The 25739-nt window shown below is 43.4% G+C and overlaps 1 protein-coding gene across 3 annotated transcripts in view; it reads left to right on the top strand.

Annotated features, from left to right (window-relative positions):
- Positions 1–25739, top strand: part of CYFIP2 (cytoplasmic FMR1 interacting protein 2) — a 120406-nt gene that overhangs the window by 9402 nt on the left and 85265 nt on the right. For all 3 annotated transcript variants that reach the window (XM_080671609.1, XM_080671607.1, XM_080671608.1), the window contains exons 2-6: positions 5702–5841; positions 7546–7635; positions 18852–18929; positions 20678–20779; positions 24774–24955. In XM_080671609.1, coding sequence (XP_080527735.1) covers positions 5725–5841; positions 7546–7635; positions 18852–18929; positions 20678–20779; positions 24774–24955 — 569 coding nt within the window. In that variant the 5' untranslated portion in view covers positions 5702–5724. The remainder of the gene's footprint in view (positions 1–5701; positions 5842–7545; positions 7636–18851; positions 18930–20677; positions 20780–24773; positions 24956–25739) is intronic.

The following is a 25739-nucleotide window of genomic DNA, read 5'->3' as shown; positions in this document are numbered from 1 at the left end:
GTGACCATGTCCCTGCTCGGCTCCCCACACCCATGAAGAAGCTCTGACATGTAAAAGGGTCTCAGCTATAGGGGAACGCTATGACCTGTAGAGCCATAACCTGTCACAGCAAACCTGAGTCCCCATACAAACTCCAGACACACCCAGCTTACACCCGCGATGGACATGCTAGCTAGATGCCAGATTTCTTTTTCTTTTTTTAAAATATATTTTTATTGATTTTTTACAGAGAGGAAGGAAGAGGGATAGATAGTCAGAAACATCGATGAGAGAGAAACATCGATCAGCTGCCTCTTGCACACCTCCTACAGGGGATGTGCCCGCAACCAAGGTACATGCCCTTGACCGGAATCGAACCTGGGACCCTTCAGTCCGCAGGCTGACGCTCTTCCACTGAGCCAAACCGGTTTTGGCCAGATTTCTTCTTGGGATTTTTTTTTCTTGCTCAGTAAAATTCTACTTTTAAAACATTTTTTTTTTTAAAAGAGGGACCATCTGAGGCTTCCTTTTAAAATTTTTATATTTATTTATATAATATTTTATTGTGTGTATAAATATTCATATATTTTTAAAATATATTTTTATTGATATCAGAGAGGAAGGGAGAGGAGAGAGACAGAAACATCAATGATGAGAGAATCATTGATCAACTGCCTCCTGTACACCCACCCTCCCCTCTCCCCGCACTGGGAATCGAACCTGCAACCTGGGCAAGTGCCCTGACCAGGAATCAAACCTTGACCTCCTGGTTCATAGGTCAGTGCTCAACCATGAGCCACACCGGCCGGGCAATGTACATCTATTTTTAAATTTGTTTTTATTTATTTATTTTAGTTGCTTTCTAGCTGGAGAGATTCACAGACGGAAACTATTTCCTGGCCTCTTGATGTTCATGAAATCCAAAGGGCAAAGTTACCTAATCTTTCCAGCTTGTGAGAATCTTGTTCTTCTTGCGGAAGGAAAAGGCAGCCAATCTGGAGGGGGGAAAAGTAAGTGCTTGGTACCTTTCAGAAAGGTACAAAGGTGGGTGTGGTCTAAAAGAAAGGGTAGAGAACTGAGAGTCAAGATATCTGCTTTCTGCCCAGCTCAGCCACTGGCTGCCCATGTGACCTTGAATGGGAGTTTTCACTTCTCAGTGACAACAGCAAAACAGCGAAAATAGCACCTGCACTTTCTTAAACCTGCAGGGTAGTTGTGATTGAGGAAGTCAAACGGAAAGATCTGTAGAATTGAGATAAAAATATAGAGGTCTGATAATAATAATGCCTTCATTTTTGTGGAAGAATTGCTGCAGTGTTTAATTTAATTCATCCATTCACTCTATTAAAAAGAGGCCACCTGACCAGCTAACATTTCCCCAGTGCTTACTCTGTTTCTGCTGCTGGACTAAGCATTCCACATGCCATCTATGTTATATAATTCTCAGACTAAATCACTAGGGCAGTGGCTGTTATTAATTAGCGCCCTTTTACAGATAAGGAAACTGAGGCTCAGGTTAAGTAATATGCTTATGTTATATAGCTAGTAAGTGGCAGGAGACAGATTTGAGCCCATAGCTCCAGCTTAACTACTATACTTAGCCTAATATTCCTCTTCAGTAAAAATACCGTTTTTCATCTCCTTCCAGAATGTCAGACAGAAAATGACAGTGCATCTTTTGCTCACAGAGTGGCAGGGTTTGGGGTGTGGGTAGTCAGGCCTCCATTCCCAAAGCCAGGTTCTCCTAGCAGCTACCCTGCATTTGTGGGGCCCACCTCCTCTTGCTCGGACTCTGTCAGTCATCTCAGCCATGGGTGATGGTGGGGCCTGAAGCCCTTCTCAGAAGCACATTGACTGCAAGCCCAGTGTTGTTATTTGTCTGGTGACCCCAGGTTTCTGCGTTTGAGTTTGTTGTGAAGACACTGAACTTAAATATGCCGTGAATACCCCACAGTGAGAGGTGGCAAGCTGCGTCAGGCAAATGATGCTCCCAGAACACTGTTCATTTTTAAACATTTTATTAATTTCTCTTCCAAAATGACAAAACGGCCATGTGTTCATAGGTCGAATATAAAGAATGCCTCACATTTGGAAGGTTGCATAACAGGCAGGGCACGCGGGCCAGAAAATAACTTCATTTCCATGTATATCTCTCTTAACATTTCCAGTACGTTTTTTTCTTTCTGATTGACGTGGAGTTGGCAGTGACTTTCAGCACTTGAGTTAAAAACATCTGATTTCCTTCTCCCTTAGGTAGTGCGTGATCTACAAACACACAGAGAAATCCATTAGAGAAGCTGTATTTACGAGGAGAAAAGAGAGGTTGCATGAACGAAATAAAGACTCCTAACTTACTGGCTCTGTAGGCTGTTCACTTATGATTCTCCTCAAGGGAAGTTCAGGGTTATTATTGTGAAGCGGGAAACCTTAAGGATTATTCTGGTCAACAGGTATTTTGATGTCTGCAAAGCCCAGAAGAAACCCAGATTATAGGAGAAAGGAGAAGGGAAAGGTCATGGCAAGTAGGAGTCAGGGCAGACAGATTCAAAATGGGAGTGCATACACTGAGCTAGGGGAAATTTCAACATTTATAAAATTGGACAAAAATATAATAAATTCCTACGTCAGCATCACACAGCATTGACAACTATTACCGAATGGCCGATTTTGTTCCATCTAGTATCCACTCTTCCTCATGTACTGTCATTTGGAAGCAAATACCTGTACCCTTTTATTTATATTTTAGTGGGTATTTCTAGAAGATAATGCTTTTAAAACATAATCTCAATGTTATTATCACATCTAAAAACTAGCACTGTTTCCTTGATATTATCAAATATCTGAGTCAGTGTTAAATTTTCCAATTTTCTTACAAATGTGATAATTTTATTTTTATGATACTTTGTTTGTAATAGGATCCAGATATGGTCTTATCGTCTGTAGCTTCCCCCTCCATCTCTTTTTTTCTTGCAATATTTGTTGAAGTCACTGAGTCATTTGTCTAGCAGAGTTTCCCGTAGGTTCTATTTTACTGATTACATCACTGTGGTATATTTTAATGTGTTCTGCTGTCTTCTGTGTTTCCTGTCAGTTGGTATCAAAGGCTTGATGAAATTAAAGTTTTTGTTTTGGCTCCAGCATTCTTCATAAAGTGATGGTGTGTTTTTCCATCAGAAGGTGCATAATGTCAGATTCTTTCATAACAGTTGATGGTCAGCGCCTATATCCATTTGTTTATTAGGGGCTGGAAAAATACGAATATTTTAATTATGTCACTGTTTCTGGAAATAAAAAGAGAAAGAACGTTATAGAGAAAAACATCTCTGTCTTCTGCAATTTGGTTTTCAAGTGGTATAGTTTGAATAGGAAAAACTGGTTAAGTGTTTGCTTCTTTCCTTTCATTAGTTGATTTTCAACATAAATATTGGTTCACAGGCATCCTCCAATAGAAATAAAGTAATAAAATCCAAGTTTTTATTAAGTGTCTTTATGATCTCATGGATTAAAACATATTTGATGTTGTTTCAAGTCCACTGAGTTATGCTAGGTGGTGCTCATATTGCCCTGTCTTTGGCCAATGGAAGCTGCCTCAGCTTGGCTGCTGGGTGCTTTTGACACAACCCCATTAGTACTAAATAGTTAGCTGCTTCTAGGCCTTTTTTTTTATAGGACAAACCTGGGTTCCAACTACTGCTCCACCACTTGCCAGCACTTGACCTTGTGCAATTACTTAAATTCTGAGTTTCTGTTTGCTCACCTGTAAAATGGGAATAATCATAGTACCTACCTTTGTAGTGTTGATGCAAGGTTAAAATAGTCAAGTATTTGGCAGAGTGTCTGACACAGAGTAAGGGCTAAAAAAAATGTTTAGTTTTATTAATGTTATTATTATTTGAATTCATGAATAGTGTCATCAGGGCTTTGTAGCTTGCCCCATAAAATCATTAATGCCTCCTGAAAAATGGACTTAATATTAATGCAAGAAAGAAGGCCATCTTTTTTTGTGGATTGGCAAGTGGTTTTGCTGTGGAACTGAATGTCACACTTAGAATTCAGGAGAGAGAGGAGAGAAGAGGAAGAAGCATAGGTGTGGGAAGGGCCTGAAACCACGAGATGAGGCCAGATGCCTGTAGAAGGCAGAGGGGAAAACCACTTCTTAGCTCTCTGTGTCCTCATTAAATGTGGCCTTGGCTCTTGCCAGAGTGCATGACAGGAGTGAGGGTGGTGTGTGGGGAGAACTCTGGTGTAGTGTGAGTCATAGTCAGCTGCTCAGCCCATCTGCCCTCCCAACCACAGGCCTAATGGCGACAGTAGTTTAGGGGCAGCAAGCCCTTGGGGACACTCCAGCTGTTTCAGCCCCTGGACCCAGTTCTCAGGTCCTTGGTCCCCTTTTCCCCATTTCCTAGAACTCCTGCCCTTGAGCGCATCTCACATCTCCTGTGATTGGGGTGGGAAGGGATGGGTGGGAGGGCTTCTGTGACAGCAAAGTGGGCCTTCTCTTTGCTTCCTTATTCAAATGTGCTAAAGGGTTAGCTTATTATTAATCTTCTTGTAAAACAGTTTGTAGATTTTTGTTCACGTAGTCTACTTTTTGTGTTTTGGTTTGCTTTGTTCTTTGCTTCATTTACTAGTATGTCTACTTTTTTATTATCTCAATCCTTACGTTCTCATTTCTTTGGGCTGAGGAAAATTCACTTCATTTAGTTCCATTTTTCTACTTTCTACTAAATGCATTTAAGACACTTATTTATGCTCTCTTTCCGTTCTAAATATTCTATAACTTCTATTTGAATTCCTCTTTAATTATAAGTTACCTTGAAGTGTGTTTTTATGCATTTCCATAGGTGTGGGGTGCTTTTGGCTGTTATTTGCATGATTGAGTTCTGATTTTACTGCACTGTGATCAGTGAATGTGACTGCTAGGTGATCACGTTTGGGAGAACCTGATGGTCTAAGTGATGATCAGTTTTTATCTACATTTCACTTCTGTTTGAAAAAGCAATGTGGATTCTCTTTGCTGAATTGGGTAACTATGCTGACTGCCTGGAAATCCTCATTGAAGCCACTGCACTCTGCCAGCATCCCAGACACAAAAATGTTCATTCAGGGCTGATTTGTTTGGTGGGGCTCACAAAACATACCCAGGCCAATGGATGGCTCTTCACTTTTGCAAATAAGGTTAATATTGCTGGAGTCTGAATTCTGTAGTCCCAGTTGAATTAGCTTGTGAGACCTCGCCTCTGGTTTCAAGTGGATACTCGTGGCTATTGCAATCATGGGCTTTGGTGCTGTGCAATAATTTAAGCATGGAACTGATACACTTTCTCATAAAGAACAAAAGGTGGGGGCTGACCGTGGCCTGTGGCCTAACATCAGGCGTTATTTGAAGTCCTTTGCCCTTGGTCATTGTGGTTGTAAGGGTGTCACATAACTTCTCCGAGCCTTGCTTCTTCATCAGCTCTGTGGATATGATACCATGCTGGTCACAGAGGAATGTGATGCTGCTCAGCCGAGATCATAGACGTAGAAGTGCTTGTAAACCATGAAGAGATCCTCAAATATCAGCTGCAGGTTAAGGGCACCTTGTGAAGAAATAGCAAGTGTGGTCTTAGTGCATGTTAACTTCCTTCATTCTCTGGAGGGAGTCTGAACAGGGTGAGATTGAGAGAAGTGTTTGGAGGTCCCTGAAATTCTTCATGGTGCTTCCCTCCCTTCCTCTCAGTGCGGAGTACGGAAACTGCAGCCATGACCACCCACGTCACCCTGGAAGATGCCCTGTCCAACGTGGACCTGCTGGAAGAGCTGCCCCTCCCTGACCAGCAGCCATGCATCGAGCCTCCGCCTTCCTCCATCATGTACCAGGTCAATTCTCCGAGGGCTCTGGGGGTCCCCTAAGAGGGTTTGCTCTGAAGGCAGAGGGAAGTGGGGGCTCTGCATCTAGAAGGTGAAAGGTCGTGAGCTTATGGAGTCCCTGGTGCCCTGGTGGAGCTGAATGTAAGGAATAGATTAGCTAGTAAATGTACACCAGAGCTGTTCCTCCTCCCCAGGGAAGGCTTGTTGATCTGCTCTGACCCCAAATACCTTCCCGGCTGTTCTTGCTAAAGCACCAACCAAGGCTTTGGCAGCTCTGACCTCATGAATTAAATATTGCAATTTAGAAACCCCTAGAGCCTGCCTGGGTAATTACTTTTCCTTCATGTATGTGAGAAGAGCTCTTCAACTCCTCACAGCAGCTAATGGCTCAGGGAAGCCCATCACAGTTGTTTGCTTTCGCCCGAGACGGGTGAACTTGTGCTAAACCATGATCAGATGACAAAACCGTGATACACCAGGGTATGGGGGAAGGGCATCGAGCAGCTGGATTCTGCCTTGCAAATAGCCCCTGGTCTGGGTGTGCAGGGCGAGTATGCCATGCTAAGAAAAAAATAAGTTAATTTGAAATTCTTTGCTGTATTTGACCTTTTGAAAGTTCTTGGGCTGCTAAATGAGACTAAATATAATGCATAATGTATTTTTAATTTCATCTAGAGATTAGATTTATGAAGCACATGCCTGAAGTTTCAGCTCATAAACTTTGTTTATTCACATTTTCTAACCCAGATTGAAATTTTAATTATGTGAATATCTTTTAAAATATTCTTATTGATTTCAGAGAGGAAGGGAGAGGGAGAGAAAAATAGAAACTTCAATGATGAGAGAGAATCATTGATCGGCTGCCTCCTGCACACCCCTACTGGGGATCAAGCCTACAACTTGGGCTTCTGCCCTGACCAGGACTCGAACTGTGTCCTCCTGGTTCCTAGATCACATTCAACCACTGAGCCACGTTGGCTAGACAATCTCTTTTTAATTATAAGCAATACAAGGAAGTATAACAAATAAAAAATTTAAAATAAATATGTCCATATTTATATATACACACACACATTTTTACCATATATATACATATATTTTTAATATAACAAGGGAGTCATACTATATATATTGCTGTATCATTTGACTTTTTTAGCTTAAAATTTATTATGTATATTTTTTCCTGACAATACTACAATGCTGCCACATTATTTTTAACTACCATCTAGTACATATAAGTCCATTGTATGGATATACTATGATCTATTTAGCCTTTCATGGTTAATGGACATTTGAATGATTTCCAGTTTTCTCTATCACAAAAAATGCTGCAGTTATTACCCTTTACATATGTATCTGTACCCTCAGGTGAGTGTTTTTGCAGCTGCTGGATGAAAGCATTGTGCATCTTAACTTTTCAACAGCTGTTAGGTGTGTAGAGTGTCAGTAAGCATTTATTCCCAGGGCCCGGAGGGGTGACCCTGATGGGAAGCGCATGTGGGCCCTGTCTGTAGGCAGCTCCGGTCCAGTGTGGTCGAGTGGGTTTTGGTGAGGGGGTGGGTCGGGGGCTGGGTGGAGATGAGAGGGTGATGTGGACATAGCTTTCTACAGAGAACTGGTGGCATTTGTTGGCAGCAGTGTGTTCCCTGGGCACCCAGCCACCTTGGACCTGTTTTTCAATAACCAAATGTTCCTGTCCTCCAATTCCCACAGGCTAACTTTGACACAAACTTCGAGGACAGGAATGCATTTGTCACAGGCATTGCAAGGTACATTGAACAGGCTACAGTCCACTCCAGCATGGTGAGTCTCTGGGACCCTGCCAGGGCGGGAGGGGCTGTGGGCAGCTATTCCAGGATCCCCAGCCTCAGGCAGGCCATCCTGTGCCCGTGTCTTCCAGCTTTGCAAACTCTGCTCACCTCTAGGGCCCAACATTATCCTTACTCTTCCCTGAGCGCCTCTAGCCTTTGGGTTAACATGTGGATAGACCCTGCCTTGCTTTATACTTTAGAGCTACTTTATACTCTTGAGCAAAACGAAGGGTTTCTCATAAAGGGACGGTGGCTTTGGAATCACATGTTGACTTGAGGAAGCTGGTGGCCTAAATTGTTCATACGCGGGGCCAGCTGTCTGACCCATCTGTGAGGAATCGCTCCTTCCCTCTGGGGCTTTCATGGATTTTATTCTCAAGCAGCACTGAAATTTGAGGAATTCAGATTCCTCGTTCACAGGCCATGCCTGCAGCTCTCTGGACCTTTCTTTCTATATCAGGTATACTCTAAAACCTGGTCTTACCATACCCCAGCCATTTATTTAATAAATAGTGTGCACCTGGGGCCTGCAGAGACTGTGCTAAATGCTGGGGAGGGGGATACAAGGACAAACGGGGATTCTCAATGAGCCAAGTGGAAATAGACAAGCTTACCATTTATCAAACACTTTCTGTGTAGACATTTTAAATGCATTGTCTCAGTCCTCAACTCACTGCACTGTGAGGTAGGTTCTGTTACAATACCCATTTATTTCATGGATGTGAAAACTGACGCCCAGAAAAGTTAAGTAAGTTACTAGTACATGGGGTCCTACCACTGATAAGGTCTGTCTGCTCTAGACTACTCTTTGCAAGATCAATAAAAATGCACAAAATTAAAGGTAAATGACATGGTAAAAGTACAAAGTTCTTTGTTTTTGAAGGGGCCTTGAGGGTGTTGGGGAGAGCTTGATGAAGGAAGTGGCTTTTGAGTAGGGCCTTGTATTATACATATGTATGTATACTATAATATGTAAATACACAAATTGCATTATAACCATATATATATGGTACTTCAAAATGTATAAGCTATATTCATACATGATATCATGGAATCTTATAACAGCCCTGTGACTTGCAAAGAGGTCATTATACCCATTTTAGGGATAAGAAAACAGAGGCCTAGAGAAGTTAATAGCAAGTTGCTCATGATCCCACTAGTAAATCATGGGGTTGCACCTGGAATCCAGGACTTTCTTTTCTTTTTTAAAAACATTTTTTTTAATTTATTTCAGAGATGAAGGGAGAGGGAGAGAGAGAAATAGAAACATCAATGATGAAAGAGAATCATTGATCGCCTGCTTCCTGCACACTCCACACTGGGGATCAAGCCCACAGCCTGGGCATGTGCCCTGATGGGGAATTGAACCTTGATCCTCTGGTTCATAGGTCAACCACTGAGCCACACTGGTCAGTCCAGAGGCAAAAGTTTTCAAGGCTGCCTAGGTTTGGACTGTAAGGTATGCATAAAGAAATTCTCTGGTATTTATGGAAAACTAGGTAAGGGTCTGTGATATGCTGCAGACTGGATGCCTCACACTTCCAGAGGCTAAAAGTCCAATATCAAGATGTCAGCAGGGTTGGTTTCTCCTGAGGCCTCTCTCCTTGGCTTGCATACCGCCACCTTCTCACTGTGTCCTCACATTGCCTTTCTTCTGTGGGTGCACACACATATGGTGTCTCTGTGTGTCCAAATTCCCTCTCATTAAAAGAACACCGGTCCGATTGGATTAGGGCCCACCATGAAGACCTCATTTCAACTTAATCACCTCTTTAAAGGCCCTGTCACCAAATACAGTCCTGTTCTAGGGTATTGGGGGTTAGGGTGTCAACATGTGAATTTTGGAGGGACACAATTCACCCATCATAGAGGGCTTTAATTCACTTAATAAAAATCAAAAGCAATAGAAAATGTTTATCCATGAGAGAAATGTGAACAGACCTCTGCTTGGGGAATAAGTTCCATTTGTTAGGTATGTGTAGAATGAGTTGTGAGGCGAATACACTGGTTGAGATAAGGTTATCTACATTGGAGGTATTAAAGGCTGAGTGAGGGTGATGGCATGAGGGCTGGCTAAGGAAGTGCATATGAGAGACACTGGAGGTTAACTCCACCTGGCTTAACAGTTGGCTGTATAAATACCAGGTCAGGGGCACCAATAGGCGAGTCAGGAGGAGGGGCTGGTTTAGAGGGGGATTGTGTTTTCTATTTCTGCTGTAGCAGATTGTCACAAACTTAGTGACCTAAAACAACACAAATTTAGTTCTGTCAGAAGTCCAGCCAGGATTTTACAGGGTTAAAGTCAAGGTGTTGGCAGGGCTGTGGAGGCGACTCCGTTTCCTGGATTTTCCCAGCTTTTACAGGCCACCCACCCTCTGCCAGCCAGCAATTCGATCACTCCAATCTCTGCTTCCACCCTCCATCCCGTCTCTGTCTCGCCTGCCTTCCTCTTTCACTTACTGGGACCCTTATCCTTACCTTGGGTCCACCAGATAATCCAGGACAGCCTCCCTCCCCATTTCAAGGTTTCTAACTTAATTACATCTGCAAAGGCCCTTTTGCTAAGTAGAGGATTGTATTCACAGTTCTGCGGATCAGGATTCAGGAATCTTTGTGGGGCTGTTATTCTGCCAACACAGGGATAGTGTTGATATGGTCTTAGATGGGTCAAGAATAGCGTGTACCATTGACATTCCTGAGTAATGCCCAAACCTCACTTCACTCAACAATTTCTACCTTGTAACTTGCTAACTCTCTCTCTAGAGTACCTTATCAGCAGCAAAATGTCTTCATTAGATGCTCACCTTCTTGTATTTCTCCTGCCTGCACTTGGTAAATCTCTCAAATGGCAGGAGAGCCAGAAGAAAGAGGAGTGAGAGAAAGTATATAAACCATGTAATTGACCAGCTACATGGAACGGTCAGGGCTCTTTGCTGGAGGTGAGATAGGGGCTGAGTAAGTGCTGAGAGGGACAGGCTGTCACTACCTGTCCTGAAACTTGAGCTGAACTCACATTGGGTTTAAGTCATGGACTTTCAGAATATTATAAAAGTAAAGGACTTTAGAGATCCTTAGTCCTGCATCTGCCAACCTGACTGCCCGTTGGGTTCACCTGGAGGACATTTAAAAATGCTGATGCCAGGGCTCCCTCCCCAGGGATAATGATTTATTTCTAGAAAGTCGTGGCCTGGGCACCAGGAGTCTTCCAAGTTCCCCAGGTGACTAATGTGCAGCCAGGGGTGAGACAGTGATTGAGACCAACTCTTTACCTCCAATGAGAAAACCATGACATTTTCAAGGTAAAAGGTGGGCCCAACAGAGCCAGAACCAGAAATCAAGCTTTCCATGGCCCCACCAGCGGCGCCTTCCACCGCGCCATTCTGACCTCTATATTGCAGGCTTAGTTATACAACAAACTGGGTTGATGGTCACCTGCCCTGGCCATAGGTCAGAGTCCATCTCATCCTGTTCACTGCCCTAGTCCCAGCATGGAGGGCAGAGGCTGGGACCCCTCAGGGATCAAATATTCTTTGGGTGAGTGAGTTGGAATACTCACGCCTACCGGGGGCCAGTTTGTTGCTAACAGGTAGAGACATGTTCCTTATGTTGCTGTCACTTCCCTTTTTTTTAATACTCATTAATTTTTTTTTATTGTTTAAAGTATTACATATAGTACATATATCTCCTTTTTTTTCCCCATTGACCTTACCCCAGCCTCCCCTACCCCCTGTCGCATGCCCTCATCTCACCCCCCAGTGTCTTGTGTCCATTGGCTGTGCTTATATGCATGCATACAAGTCCTTGGTTGATCTCTTCCCGCCCTCCCCAACACTCCCCAGCCTTCCCGCTGTAATTTGACAGTCTGTTCAATGCTTTACTGCCTCTGTATCTATCTTTTTGTTCATCAGGTTATAATGTTCTTTATTTTCCATAAATAAAGTGAGTGAGATCATGTGGTATTTTTCTTTCATTTCCTGGCTTATTTCACTTAGAATAATGCTCTCCAGGTCCATCCATGCTGCTGCAAATGGTAAGAGTTCCTTCGTTTTTATAGCAGCGTAGTATTCCATTGTGTAGATGTACCACAGTTTTCTAATCCACTCATCTGCTGATGGGCATTTAGGCTGTTTCCAAATCTTAGCTATGGTGAATTGTGCTGCTATGAACATAGGGGTGCATATATCCTTTCTGATTGGTGTTTCTGGTTTCTTAGGATATATTCCTAGGAGTAGGATTACTGGGTCAAATGGGAGTTCCATTTTCAGTTTTTTGAGGAAACTCCATACTGTTCTCCACAGTGGCTGCACCAGTCTGCATTCCCACCAGCAGTGCACGAGGGTTCCTTTTTCTCCGCATCCTCGCCAACACTTGTCGTTTGTTGATTTGTTGATGATTGCCATTCTGACAGGTGTGAGATGGTACCGCATTGTCGTTTTGATTTGCATCTCTCGGATAATTAGTGACTTTGAGCATGTTTTCATATGTCTCTTGGCCTTCCTTCTGTCTTCTTTCGAAAAGATTCTATTTAGGTCCATTGCCCATTTTTTATTGGATCATTTATCTTCCTTTTATTAAGTTGTATAAGTTCCCTGTAGATGTTGGAGATTAAACCTTTATCAGTGATAACATTTGCAAATATGTTCTTCCAAACAGTGGGCTTTCTTGCTTTGTTGATGGTTTCTTTTGCTGTGCAAAAGCTTTTTATTTTGATGTAGTCCCATTTGTTTATTTTCTCTTTATTTTCCATTGCCCTAGGAGCGGTATCAGTGAAGAAGTTCATTCGGCATATGTCTGAGATTTCTCTGCCTGTGGATTCCTCTAGTATTTTTATGGTTTCCCATCTTATGTTTAAGTCCTTTATCCATTTTGAGTTTATTTTTGTGTATGGTTTAAGTTGGTGGTCTAGTTTCATATTTTTGCCATGAATCTGTCCAATTTTCCCAACACCATTTGTTGAAGAGACTGTCTTGACTCCATTGTATGTTTGTGCCTCCTTTGTCAAATATTAATTGAGCATAGTGGTTTGGGTCAATATCTGGGTTCTCTATTCTATTCCATTGATCTATATGTCTGTTCTTGTGCCAGTACCAGGCTGTTTTGAGAACAGTGGCTCTGTAATACAGCTTGAAATCTGGTATTGAGATCCCACCTACTTTGTTCTTCTTTCTCAGGATTGCTGTGGCTATTTGGGGTCTTTTTTTATTCCAGATGAATTTTTGGAGAGTTCTTTCTAGGTCTGTGAAATATGCCGTTGATATTTTAATGGGGAGTGCATTGAATCTGTAGATTGGTTTGGGTAGTATGGACATTTTAATGATGTTGATTCTACCAATCAATGAACATGGTATGTTCTTCCACCTGTTTACGTCTTCCTCTATCTCTTTTTTCAGTGTCCTGTAGTTTTCCGCGTATAGGTCTTTTACCTCCTTAGTTAAGTTTATTCCTAGGTATCTTAATTTTTTTTGGTGCGATGGTAAATGGGATTGCTTTTTTAAGTCTCTCTTTCTGTAAGTTCACTATTGGTGTATAGAAATGCCATAGATTTCTTGGCATTAATTTTGTATCCTGCTACATTGCCAAATTCATTTATTAAATCTAATAGTTTTTTGATGGAGGCTTTAGGGTTTTTTATGTACAATATCATGTCATCTGCAAATAAGGACAGCTTTACTTCTTCTTTTCCAATTTGGATGCCTTTTATTTCTTCGTCTTGTCTAATTGCAATGGCTAATACTTCCAGTACTGTGTTGAACAGGAGTGGTGAGAGTGGGCATCCCTGTCTTGTTCCTGTTCTTAGGGGAAATGGGTTTAGTTTTTGCCCATTGAGTATGATGTTGGCTGTGGGTTTATCATATATGGCTTTTATTATGTTGAGGTATGATCCTTCTATTCCCACCTTGCTGAGAGTTTTTATCAAGAAAGGGTGTTGGATTTTGTCAAATGCTTTTTCTGCATCAATTGATATGACTATGTGATTTTTATCTCTCAGTTTGTTTATGTGATGTATCACATTTATTGATTTGCGGATACTGTACCATCCTTGCATCCCTGGGATAAATCCTACTTGGTCATGGTGTATGATCTTTCTGATGTACTGCTGGATCCGATTTGCTAGAATTTTGTTGACGATTTTGGCATCTACATTCATGAGGGATATTGGCCTGTAATTCTCTTTCATTGTGTTGTCTTTATCTGGTTTTGGTATTAGGGTGATGCTGGCTTCATAGAATGAGCTTGGAAGTGTTCCTTCCTCTTGAATTTTTTGGAATAGTCTGAGGAGGATAGGTTTTAGTTCTTTCTTGAATGTTTGGTAAAACTCCCCTGTGAAGCCGGTCTGGTCCCGGGCTTTTGTTTGCTGGAAGCTTTTTGATGACTGCTTCAATTTCTTCCATAGTTATTGGCCTATTGAGATGTTTAGATTCTTCCTGATTGAGTTTTGGAAGGTTATATTTTTCTAGGAATATGTCCATTTCCTCCAGGTTGTCCAGTTTGTTGGAATAGAGTTGTTCATAGCATTTTTTAACAATCCTTTGTATTTCTGTGGGGTCTGTTGTTATTTCACTTCTTTCATTTCTGATTTTGTTTATTTGGGTCCTCTCTCTTTGCTTCTTGGTGAGCCTGGCTAGAGATTCATCAATCTTGTTTATCATTTCAAAGAACCAGCTTTTGGTTTTGTTGATCTTTTGTGTTGGTTTTTTTTTTTTTTTTTTTTTTTTTTTGGTCTCAATGTCATTTATCTCCGCTCTGATCTTTATTATTTCCTTCCTTCTGCTTACACTGGGCTTTTCTTGTTGTTCTCGTTCTAACTCTTTGAGTTGTAGGGTTAGATAATTTATTACCATTGTTTCTTGTTTTTTTTGCAGTAGGCTTGTAGAGCTATGAACTTCCCTCACAAGACTGCTTTCGCTGTGTCCCATAGATTTTGGATTGTTGTGTTTTCATTGTCATTTCTTGCCATGATGTTTTTTATTTCTTCCTTGATTTCTCTGGTAACCCAGTCATTGTTTAATAGCATGTTGTTTAGTCTCCATGTGTTTGATTTTTTTGGATTGTTTTTATTGTAGTTGATTTCCAGTTTTATGCCACTGTGATCTGAGAAGATACTTGATATGATTTCTATCTTCTTGAATTTGAAGAGACTTTGCCTGTGACCCAATATATGGTCTATCTTTGAAAATGACCCATGTGCACTTGAGAAGAATGTATATTCTGTGGCTTTGGGGTGAAATGTTCTGAAGATATAAATTAATTCCATCTGGTCTAGTGAGTCACTTAGGATTGATGTTTCTTTGCTGATTTTTTGTTTAGATGATTTGTTCAATGGTAATAGTGGGGTATTAAAGTCTCCTACTATGATTGTATTGCTGTCAATCTCTCCCTTGATATCTTCCGGGAGTTTTTTTATGTATTTGGTTGCACCTGTATTGGGTGCATATATGTTGACCAGAATTATTTCTTCTTGTTGGATTGCTCCCTTTAGTATTATGAAGTGGCCTTCCTTATCTCTTTTTATGTCCTTCACTTTGAGATCTAAATTGTCAGATATAAGTATTGCTACCCCCACTTTTTTTTTTTCATTTCCATTCACCTGAAAAACCTTTTTCCATCCCTTCACCCTCAGTCTGTGTGTGTCTTTTTTTCTGAGGTGGGTTTCTTATAGATAGCAGATATATGGGTCATATTTTCTTATCCAATCCGTTACCCTATGTCAGTGGTCGGCAAACTCATTAGTCAACAGAGCCAAATATCAACAGTACAACGATTGAAATTTCTTTTGAGAGCCAAATTTTGTAAACTTAAACTTCTTCTAATGCCACTTCTTCAAAATAGACTCGCCCAGGCTGTGGTATTTTGTGGAAGAGCCACACTCAAGGTGCCCAAGAGCCGCATGTGGCTCACGAGCCGCAGTTTGCCAACCACTGCCCTATGTCTTTTGATTGGGACATTTAATCCATTTACATTTAAAGTTATTATTGATAGGTACTTGTTTGTCGCCATTTTTATTCTTTACCCCTGTGTTCCTTCTTCACTTCCTATTTCTTTTTTTTTTACAGAAGACCCTTTAGCATTTCTTGCATTACTGGTTTGGTGGTAATAAACTCCCTTAGTCCTTTTTTGTCTGTGAAGCTCCTGATTTCACTTTCAATTTTGATTGATAGCCTTGCTGGGTACAGTATTCTTGGATTCAGACCCTTCCTTTGCATGACTTTGTATATTTCATTGCATTCCCTTCTGGCCTGATGTGTTTCTGTTGAGAAATCAGTCGCTAGTCTGATGAGAGATCCTTTGTAGGTAACTTTCTGTCTCTCTCTGGCCGCTTTTAAGATTCTTACTTTGTCGTTGGTGTTTGCCAATTTAATTATAATGTGCCTTGGCATCGGTCTTTTGGGGTTCATTTTGCTTGGGACTCTGTGAGCTTCTTGGATTTGTGTGGGTTTTTTCTTCCCTATATCAAGGAAGTTTTCTGTCATTATTTCTTCAAACAGGTTTTCTATTCCCTGCTCAGTTTCCTCTCTTTCTGGCACCCCTATTATGCAGATGTTGTTTTGTTTCATGTTGTCCCAAAGTTCCCTTAGGCTCTCCTCCTGCTTTTTAATTTTTTTTTCTAGAAGCTGCTCTACTTGGGTATTTTTTCCTACCTTGTCTTCTAGCTCACTGATGCGGTCCTCTGCGTCTTCTAGTCTTCTCTTGATGCTTTCTATTGAGTTCTTTACAGCAGTGATGTCATTTTTCATTTCTTCTTGATTCTTCTTCATTTCCTCTTGGTTCTTACACATATTGTCGAATTTGTCTTCCATTCTTTTCAGCCACCTTATGACCATTTCTCTGAATTCTTTCTCTGACAGGTTGCTTGCCTCCATTTCATTTACTTCCTTTTCTGGTGATGCCTGCTTTTCTTTCATATGTGGGCTGTTTCTTTGTCTCCCCATGTTCTCTCTTCTCCGCGTGTCTGGTTATGTAGTTCTCTCTCTCCTTATCCCAGGCAAAATCTGACCTTTCTGTGGTGGAGTGTAGAGCTCCTCTGAATCTACGTGCTTGCACCACTTGGTGTTCTCGGGTTCACAGCTGTTTGGTCGGTGCCGTAGTTATAGATTCCCTGGGCTTTTCAGGTTCCCGATAACATCCACTTTCCCCTTCAAGATGGCGCGGTCTCCACGTCTGAGCCGGTCGCTCCGGGAGGGAACCCAGCAGCAGTGGGGCTGCCCGGTCAGGGGAGCCCTGTCCAACAGTCCCCACAGTCTCCTGGAGTATAGCTGTCCCTCAACTCACCAACAAACACTCCCCGTGCGACCACACACTCTCCCTTTGTTTCCTCACTCACACACTATCTTGTAGTCTGCCTTCCTGTCAGCAGCCATCTTCCTTTTCACTTCCCTTTTTTGATGTGTGTTCGGAAGCAACAGCTGCAGCAAGAGACCTACACGCTTCACCTTGGTTTTCTGTCATCTCAAGGGCAACGTGTTCCTGATTTTCGAAGTGCTGATTGAAAGTGTGGATGTGTCAGTGGCATTTGCTGTTGAAAACAAAACCATAAAAAGTAATGAGCTCTAAATTAAATCTGACCTTGTACTAGAAAGGTATTATGAAATAGACATGATATGTGGAGTAAAAAAAATAAATCAGTAAGGGTTCATTTTTATATCAATAGAAATATTTACAGAAAACATGGTCTAGTAATACTCTTTTTTACTGTGTTTTTGAGATATCGTTCATAGAACATAAAATTCACCCTTTAAAGTGAACAGTTCAGTGTTTTTTAATATATTCACCATGTTAGACAACCATCACCACTATCTAATTTTCATCACCACAAAAACAAAACAAAACAAAAACTGTTAGTAGTCACTCCCAATTCCTCTCTCTTCCTATTCCCTGGCAAACACTAACCTACTTTTTGTTTCTATGAATTTGTCAATTCTGAACATTTCATCTAAATAGATTCTACAATATGTGGCCTTTTGTGTCTGGCTTCTCTCACATAGCATCATGTTCTCAAAATTCATCCATGTTGTACTAGTATAATGTATCTGCACTTTATTCCTTTTATAGGTGCATACTATTCCATTCTCTGGCTGTACCGCATTTTAGTTCTCCATTTATCAGTTGTTGGACTTTTTGGGTTGCGTCCACTTTTGGCTATTAGATTAATACTGCTATGAACAAGTATGCAAGTTTCTGTGTGGACCTGTGGGCATTTCCCTGGGAGTGAAATTGCTGGGTTATACGGTTACCCTGTGTTTAACTTTTTGAGAAACTGCCAGACTGTTTTTTTTCCTCGTAATACTCTTCACTCCCTTTACAGATTATGTAGAGTGTGTGTGTGTGTGTGTGTGTTCCATTTAGTTCTCATAAAACTTTCTGAGGTTGTCATTGTCGTCATCACTAAATGGAGAATCTTAGGTTCAGTGATTTCCTGAAGGCCAAACGGCCAAAGAGTGATGAAGCTAAGATTTGAGCCCAGATATTTGGACCCTGAGTTCAGGGCTCTTTCCATGGTAGCACTTACTAGGTGTGGTGTGTCATCACTGTATTTTTCAGATTTATTTTTTGTGCTGTTGTTGGTTTCTCTATCTGCTCTGCATTATTTTAAAGAATTGATATGAATAATATTTCTGCTTGTGAAATAGTCACATAAGCTCTTCTTTAAAAAGTGAAAACCTTATGGTCCTATGTGATAGGAAAAGTGAGTGCCCCACAGAGAGCCTGCTAGTCATATGCCACTAAAATATCTCTCAGTATACCATAATATATAGTACTTTCCTAATTACTACTCTTTGTTTAGCTTTTTTATAGCCTAGCTGCTATGCATACTGTTTTGCTACTTGCTTATTTTCTTGCTAAGTATATCTGGGACAACTTTTGCTGTTGGAACAAATAGATCTGTTGCCTTTTTATGAGGTGGCTATCCATCTTTGAAAACTGCAGCCTGCTTACAGAGCCCTTGGTGTCTGATGAGAATACCTGAGGCCAGTGCTTCTCAAACTTATGTTGTACCCGGGAGGGTGCGTCCCCTGGGAATGTTCCTGAATGCAGATTCTGATTCTGTCAGCCAGGCAGCGGCTGAGGCTCTGCATTCCTAATGAGCCTCCCAGGTGATGGGGATACTGCTGGTGCACAGACCTCACTGAGCAGCGAGGTTTTGGGGACTGATGAGAAGCCTGTTGCACCAGGGCGGTTTCTCCCTGATAAGCGTGCTTTGCTTTTCAGAATGAAATGCTGGAGGAAGGACACGAATACGCGGTCATGCTGTACACCTGGCGCAGCTGTTCCCGGGCCATCCCCCAGGTGAGACTGTCCTTCCCTGGGTGCTCTCCTGCGCCGCCACCCTCCACCTTACCCCGTTCAGGGAGCTGAGCTTCTCCAGGTGGCAGGGAGCAAAGCTAATCCAAGGGGGCATGCTGAAAACCTTCGGAGACTTTCCCATAAAACTGATGCCAACTTTTAAAAAATTGTTCAATATACTTTATTTGGAAAACAGTATATGCTAACTGTACAACACCAAACCATTGAAGAAAGGTATAAAGTAAAAAGCAAGACATCCCCACCTCCTCACCCCTACCACCCAAACCCACCTCCCAACCGAGCATGATCGCTATGGACACGTGTTTCTGCCTGTTCCTCTGGATCTTTCTCGCTGATTATCCTGAATATTTCTATGATTATTATTTTGTAAATAATTATTTACAAAGCGTATGTTGCTTTTTACTTATATAGTTCTGCCACTTGATTTTTTTACACTTTACTAGTATTCTTTTTTAAACATATATTTTTATTGATTTCAGAGAGGAAGAGAGAGGGAGAGAGAGATAGAAACATCAAAGGTGAGAGAGAATCATTGATCAGCTGCCTTCAGCACCCGCCCCCCCCTCCCCCCACCCTGGGGCCCACAACCTGGTCATATGCCTTGACCGGGAATCGAACCATGACCTTCTGGTTCATAGGTCGACACTCAACCATTGAGCCACTCCAGCTGGGCTACACTTTATTCTTTATCAATGACATTTTTTCATGTTGACACATACAGATAATATGTGTATGTGTCAACCAGCATTATAATTGTCATATATTTCATGAGTCCCATTTTAATAAAATCCATGAGGCACAGATGTATAAAGAGAAACAGTTCCTCACCCTTCATTTAATCTTAGTCCCCTGGGGTAACTACTTACTAACAGTTTGGTTTTCACTCTTTCGGATTTTCTATGCCTGTAACATATATAAACAAACAAACACACACTGTTTTGTTTAACAAAAATGCGACTAAGTGATACTTCCTGCCCCGTCACAGTTTTTACCTGTCAGTTTATGGTGGCAGTCTGTCCATGTCAGGTGACATAGATCTGTCTCATTCCTTGTTACATAATGATATTGAATTGAGTGTATCATATTTTATTCTTTCAATCACCTGGACATTGAGCTTGTTGCTCCCATTTTAAGAATTTCTAAACAACAGTGTGAAGAATGACCTTGAACTTACCCTTCGCTCACTCGTCAGTTTCGGCCACCTTGTTAGCAGTCCCGGGTGTGCGTGCTGTGAAAACACCCGCCATGTGGTTGTGATATGTTGAAACCTGTTGGGCAGAGCACATGGGTTTCCTGGTGGGCCTTAGTGTGGCCGGGGGCTCTACCCCGGGTGCATCCGGAGCAGTGGATGGAATATTTTTCTCTGCTGGGAATCTGGCGGGGCCCCTCTGGGGTCAGAGTGAAGAAAGGCTGCAGGAGGGAGACCTTGCAGATAAACGTGGACGTGTAAACAGCGACTGGTCACAGTACAGACAGACTGAAGGGATGGACGGTTCTGTTCTTGGGACCAGCTGGTTTCTTACCTGCAGCCAGTGTCTGGGGAGCAGTGTCGCCCCCAGTCAGACCCATTAAACAGGGCTACCCCAGCCTTCTCTCACCAGGGTGACCTTGTCATTTATTATCCTGGATGAGGTACATTCGAGGGTGGAAAGGGGTCCGTTAATAAGTCAACAGGCTTGACCCAGGGCTGCCTGGGCGGATCAGGATGTCTGAGACCCTTCTGTCCACAGGTGAAATGTAATGAGCAGCCCAACCGTGTGGAGATATACGAGAAGACGGTGGAGGTGCTAGAGCCGGAGGTCACCAAGCTCATGAAGTTCATGTACTTCCAGGTGAGGGGTCGGTGAATCTGGATCAGGAGACTAGAGAAGGCCCTCTCCCTTCTACACACACGGATCTGGGTTTTTGTGCCATGTTACTTATTCATTCGGTTAATACTTTTTGAGTGCCCCTGACACACACCCCAAGTGAGCAAGACGGACAGTTCCCTCCCTCCCTGAAATTTCCATCCTAGTGAGCACAGGAGTATGTTCTGGGCAGGAGGAGAGGCTGACAATAAACAACAAACAACAATTCTCAGGGCATAATATGTTCCATGAATAAATAACATTTTAAAAATCCTTGGGCTGCAGGGTGTCTGCGACGTGGGTGCAGCTTTAGGGACAGCCTCTCAGGAGGTGGCCTGTGAACTGAGGTTTGTGTGATGAGAAGGGCTGGTGTGTGATGGTCCAAGGATGAGGGTTTCAGACAGAAGGAACTGTGAAGGCCAAGCCTCTGAAGCCCGAAGGGGCCGGATGTGTTTAAGAAACAGAAGGAAGCCAGGGAGACTGCAGGGTAGGAGAGGGAGGGATAAAAGGTGAGGCTGGAGCAGTAGCCAGGGACCCACTCACACAGGGAACTGCAGGCCATGAAGTGGGATGTGAAAACAGTATGCGGATTTTATTAAATCACCACAGAAACCACTGGAGGTTTCTAGTGACACGATCTACCATTATTTCTTCAAACACCTTCCCTATTTCTTTCTCCCTTTCTGCCTCTTCTGGTACACCTACTATTCTAATATTGTTGTGTTTCACATTGTCCCACTGCTCCCTTAAGCTGACCTCCTGTTTTTTCATTGTTTTTTTTTTCTTTTTGGTTCTCTAATTGAGTGATATTTTCAACTCTGTCTTCTAATTCACTGATTCAATCCTCAGCTTCCCCTAATCTGCTGTGTATTCCTTCCAATGTATTCTTTATTTGAGTTATGTCACTCTTTATCTCAGACTGTTCTTTTTTCATAGTGTTGAGCATTTTTAACATCATTACTCTGAACTCTGTTTCAGATAAATTTCTTATCTCTGCTTCATTTATCTCTTCTTCTGGAGAATTTGCTAGTTCTTTCATTTGGGGGTTGTTTCTTTGTTTCCTCATTTTGGTTGTCTGTTTGGGTTTGTGACTATGTTTTAGGTAGATCTTCTATACCTCTCAATCTCTAGTGCAGGACAGTGTTAAAGGCTGTTTCTGGCTAATTGGATGAGGCAAAGACTCAAAGCCTCCAGACACCACCTCTGTCTATAGACTAATAGGATTCTGACTTGAATTGCCCCCAGGCAGTCATCCTCAAGTTTGGCAAGAGTTTTTTTCAACAGAGTGGGCAGTTTCTTCTACCTGGAAGCTAATTGTTACTTTTAATCTCATAAGTGGCTTCAGGGCAAGGTGTTTTCCAATAGGGTGTGTCAACTGTCTTTCCCCCAGGCAAGGCAGATGTCTATGTGGGAAAGATGTCCTCCCCTGTGTGAGGGAATGACTCAGCCCAGGAAACTTGGGGTGTCTGCCTTCTGAGCTCTATCCCCCGAGCCCCCAGTCCTGGGTTCTGCTCTCACAGTTCCAGTCCACTTCACCCTCCCTCTGCCAGAGCACAAGGTGGTTAGCTCCACAGGGAATTTTTGTGCGTTGGCCCTTTAAGGGGGCACCTGAACTTTCAGCTGCCACTCCCTGGCAGACAGCACCCCACTGCTTTTCACAGCTAGATGTTATGTGGGTACCCTCCTCAGTTTGGTGCTTTCTGCTTGGGGAGCCCAGCATTGCGATTAGATCCCAGAGTTCTCAGTGGCACCCCCCCACAGCTGAGATATCTCTCCAGGACTTCAGTTGCCGTCTGTGGGTGCCTGGCCAGTCCTTTCACGCCTCCGCCCCTCCTACCAGTCTCTATGTTGTCTCCACCTTTAGTCCTTGGGTATCAGGGTTCTCTCCTGTGAGTTTTCCCTAGTGACACGATCTGATTGGTGGGTTTATAACATCTGGCTGCTCGGTGCGAAATGGAAGGGAGGTGGGGGCAGCACAGATGTGAGGGGCAGGAGGGGACAGGAGTGGCAGCAGGAAGACCAGTTGGGAAGCCAGGAAGAGTGATCTTTAAAGGAGGAAAAGAGGAAAAAGATAGCCAAGGGCTTTCATGAGGGCAGGCTAGTTAAATTAAAAAAAACAAACAAACAAAAAAAAAACGAGAGAGGGCAGGTGGTTAAACAAATAACCAAGGAAAATAAGGCAAACAGGTTGATTATTATGCTCAGGTTGGAAGCTGCTTAGGAATGCAGGTTGAGCCCTTTAAGACCAGTCTGTACCCCAGGGCGGGGGTCATGCCACACACTCTGCCCTGCACGTGCTCCACGGAGAGCTGAGACTGGTAAACAGACTTTCAGGCTCTGGTGGATATCCACCCCTGCTTAGCTCCAGGCTCAGCCCCAGGCTCAGCCCCACACTCAGCTCTGCATGGCCTGCTGGGTGTGAGATGGGATGTCTGGGAAGGTGCAGATACCTGCAGCCCAGGGCAGGAACACTGGCTCCGGAGGCAGGAGACCAAGGCTCCTCCACAGTGTGACTGTGCCTGTGGGTGACTTAGCATATCTGACGCCTTCAGTTTTCTCACCTTGGAAATAATACCTATTTCACAGGTTTGTGGCGAGGATAAAAGAGGCCTATTGTAAAGAGCCACATAGAGCCCTAGTTACACAGTAGGGTTAACACACAGAAGCTGCTGTTAATAGCATCATGGACTCTTTAGGAAGGCAGGTCCAAGAGAGAAAAACTATACAGAAACCGAGAAAGGATGACCTGGGATCACCTGGAGCTACGCTGTTCTGTACAGTAGCCCCGTGTAGTGGATTTACATTAATTAAAATTAAATAAAATGTAAAATTCAGGTCCTCCGTTGCCCGAACCACCAAGTGCTCAATAGCCACATGCGGTGAGTGGTTCTCGTATTAGGGGTTGTAGACATAGGACGTTTCCACCATCATAGAAAGTGCTCTTGGACTTAGGCTCTGGAAGGAGAAGGCATGGCCAGTCTGATCTTCACGGGTGAGGAATTACGGGTGGGTATCCCGGCTTGAGGAGGGGAGAGCACACACAAGGAGTCATTTCTCTCCCTCCTCTCCTCCTCTTGTTCCCCTTCCTCCCTCTGGCTCTCTCTCTGGGTTACTCTTTAGCCTTGTTTTTGGATTGTTATTCAACTGCTTTTTTTTTTGGTAACAGATTTATTGAGAAATAATTAACATCCATGTAATTCATCCATTTAAAGAGGACAGTTCAATCATTTTTAGTACATTCACAGGGTATTAATGTACACTAGGTATTTACATTAATACCCTGTGAATGTAAATTAATGTAAATACCTAATAAGTGTTCTTTACCAGGGTCAAATTGTAACATCTTATCACCCCAAAAAGAAATCCCATTCCCTGTGGCTATCACCCCATTATACCCCCATCCATCCCAGCTCTGGGCAAGCATCCTCCCACCCCCTTTCCCCGCTTTATTTTTCTCCATAACACATATCACACTGTAATGTACAGAAGTAGTTTGTTTTGTTGTCTGTCTTCCCTCACTAAAATGTAAGCCCCGTGGGGGTAGAGATTTGTTTTGTTTTGTTTTTCATTCCTTCTTTACCACGGTGCCTAGAATGGTGCCTCGTGCATAGTAGATACTCAATAAGTACTATTTATTGGCTGAATGAACCTCTTTCTCTGAATCTCTGCCCCCTTGTCCAGTGGTGCCTGACACTATCCCAGGCGCTGGAACACAAAAGTGAATAACACGGTGCTTCTCTGCAAAGGCCTGAGAATAAATGCGTGGGGTCAACTCACTTGGGCGGTGTGTTCCCTTGAGAAATCAGCTTTGAATGTAGGGACTGCTCTGAGGAAGACCTCTTGGCGGATTTGCCTCTAAATGTCCAGACTCTGACCAGGGCCCCAGGGGAGCCTTGACCCTGCTCCCCACCTGAGAGTGCAGGGAGCCGCCCCCACCCGTGCGGCCCGTCCTTACCTGCTGCCCCCTCCCTGCCTGCAGCGCAAGGCCATCGAGCGGTTCTGCAGCGAGGTGAAGCGGCTGTGCCATGCGGAGCGGAGGAAGGACTTTGTCTCCGAGGCCTACCTCCTGACGCTGGGCAAGTTCATCAACATGTTCGCGGTCCTGGACGAGCTGAAGAACATGAAGTGCAGCGTCAAGAACGACCACTCTGCCTACAAGAGGTCAGCCTCCCCTGCCCCCCACTTCCTGGGTAGCCTGCCAAGGGGAGGAAGAGGATGGAGCCTGTCTAACAGGCCCCTTCTCCAGAACCAAACGAGCCACTCCCCAGGCACACAGCAGCTGGGCCGGACCTGTTTGTGTGGTTTGAGGAGAAAGGTCAGGGCTGGGTCCTGGGGGAACTGGGTCTGTGCAGGGCTGTCTGTCTCAAGATGGAATCAGATGCTCATTTCTCCATCTGTGGAGCAGCAGCGTAGTGCAGGGCCAGTGAGAGCATCATGAAGTGGTCACACTGTCATTCCTGTAAGAATGAGAAAGCCAGTTCAAACTGCTTCTGTGGAAGAGGGATGGGTTGGCTCCTGGAACTGAAGAGCCCCTGCTCACTCTCAGGCAGGCTGTGCCCTGGGGTGGCCTCCGGCAGCTTTAACCCCGCTCCCCCTTGGGCCGGCATAGCCACCCCAGCTTCAAGGGAAGAAAAGGGTGCTCCTCTTTGCAAATGATTTTGCAAAAGTCCCAGCTTAGTCGTGTGCCAGGTTCCTCATCAGCCATTGTGTGGGTGGGGGCTCTGATTGGACAGGTGCTCATCATGGGTCACTTGAGGATCAATGTCAGCTCAAGAGAAGGACAGAGAGTGGGGAAGGGCTCGTTCCTCTCTAGAAATTAAGGTACAGCCACCCCAAAGTGGGCGGGGGCGGGAGGGTGAGTCAAAGCAGCACATTTCCTCTGTATTGTCTAGACTCATCTCTTGGGAAGGCTTTTCTGTGTCTGATGAAAGGCCTCTCCTCCTTG

This window comes from Plecotus auritus (assembly GCF_963455305.1).
Source record: "Plecotus auritus genome assembly, chromosome: 6".
NCBI classification, from domain to species: domain Eukaryota; kingdom Metazoa; phylum Chordata; class Mammalia; order Chiroptera; family Vespertilionidae; genus Plecotus; species Plecotus auritus.
The sequence above is the reverse complement of the archived record's forward strand: the minus strand, read 5'-3'. Positions and strand labels throughout refer to the sequence as shown.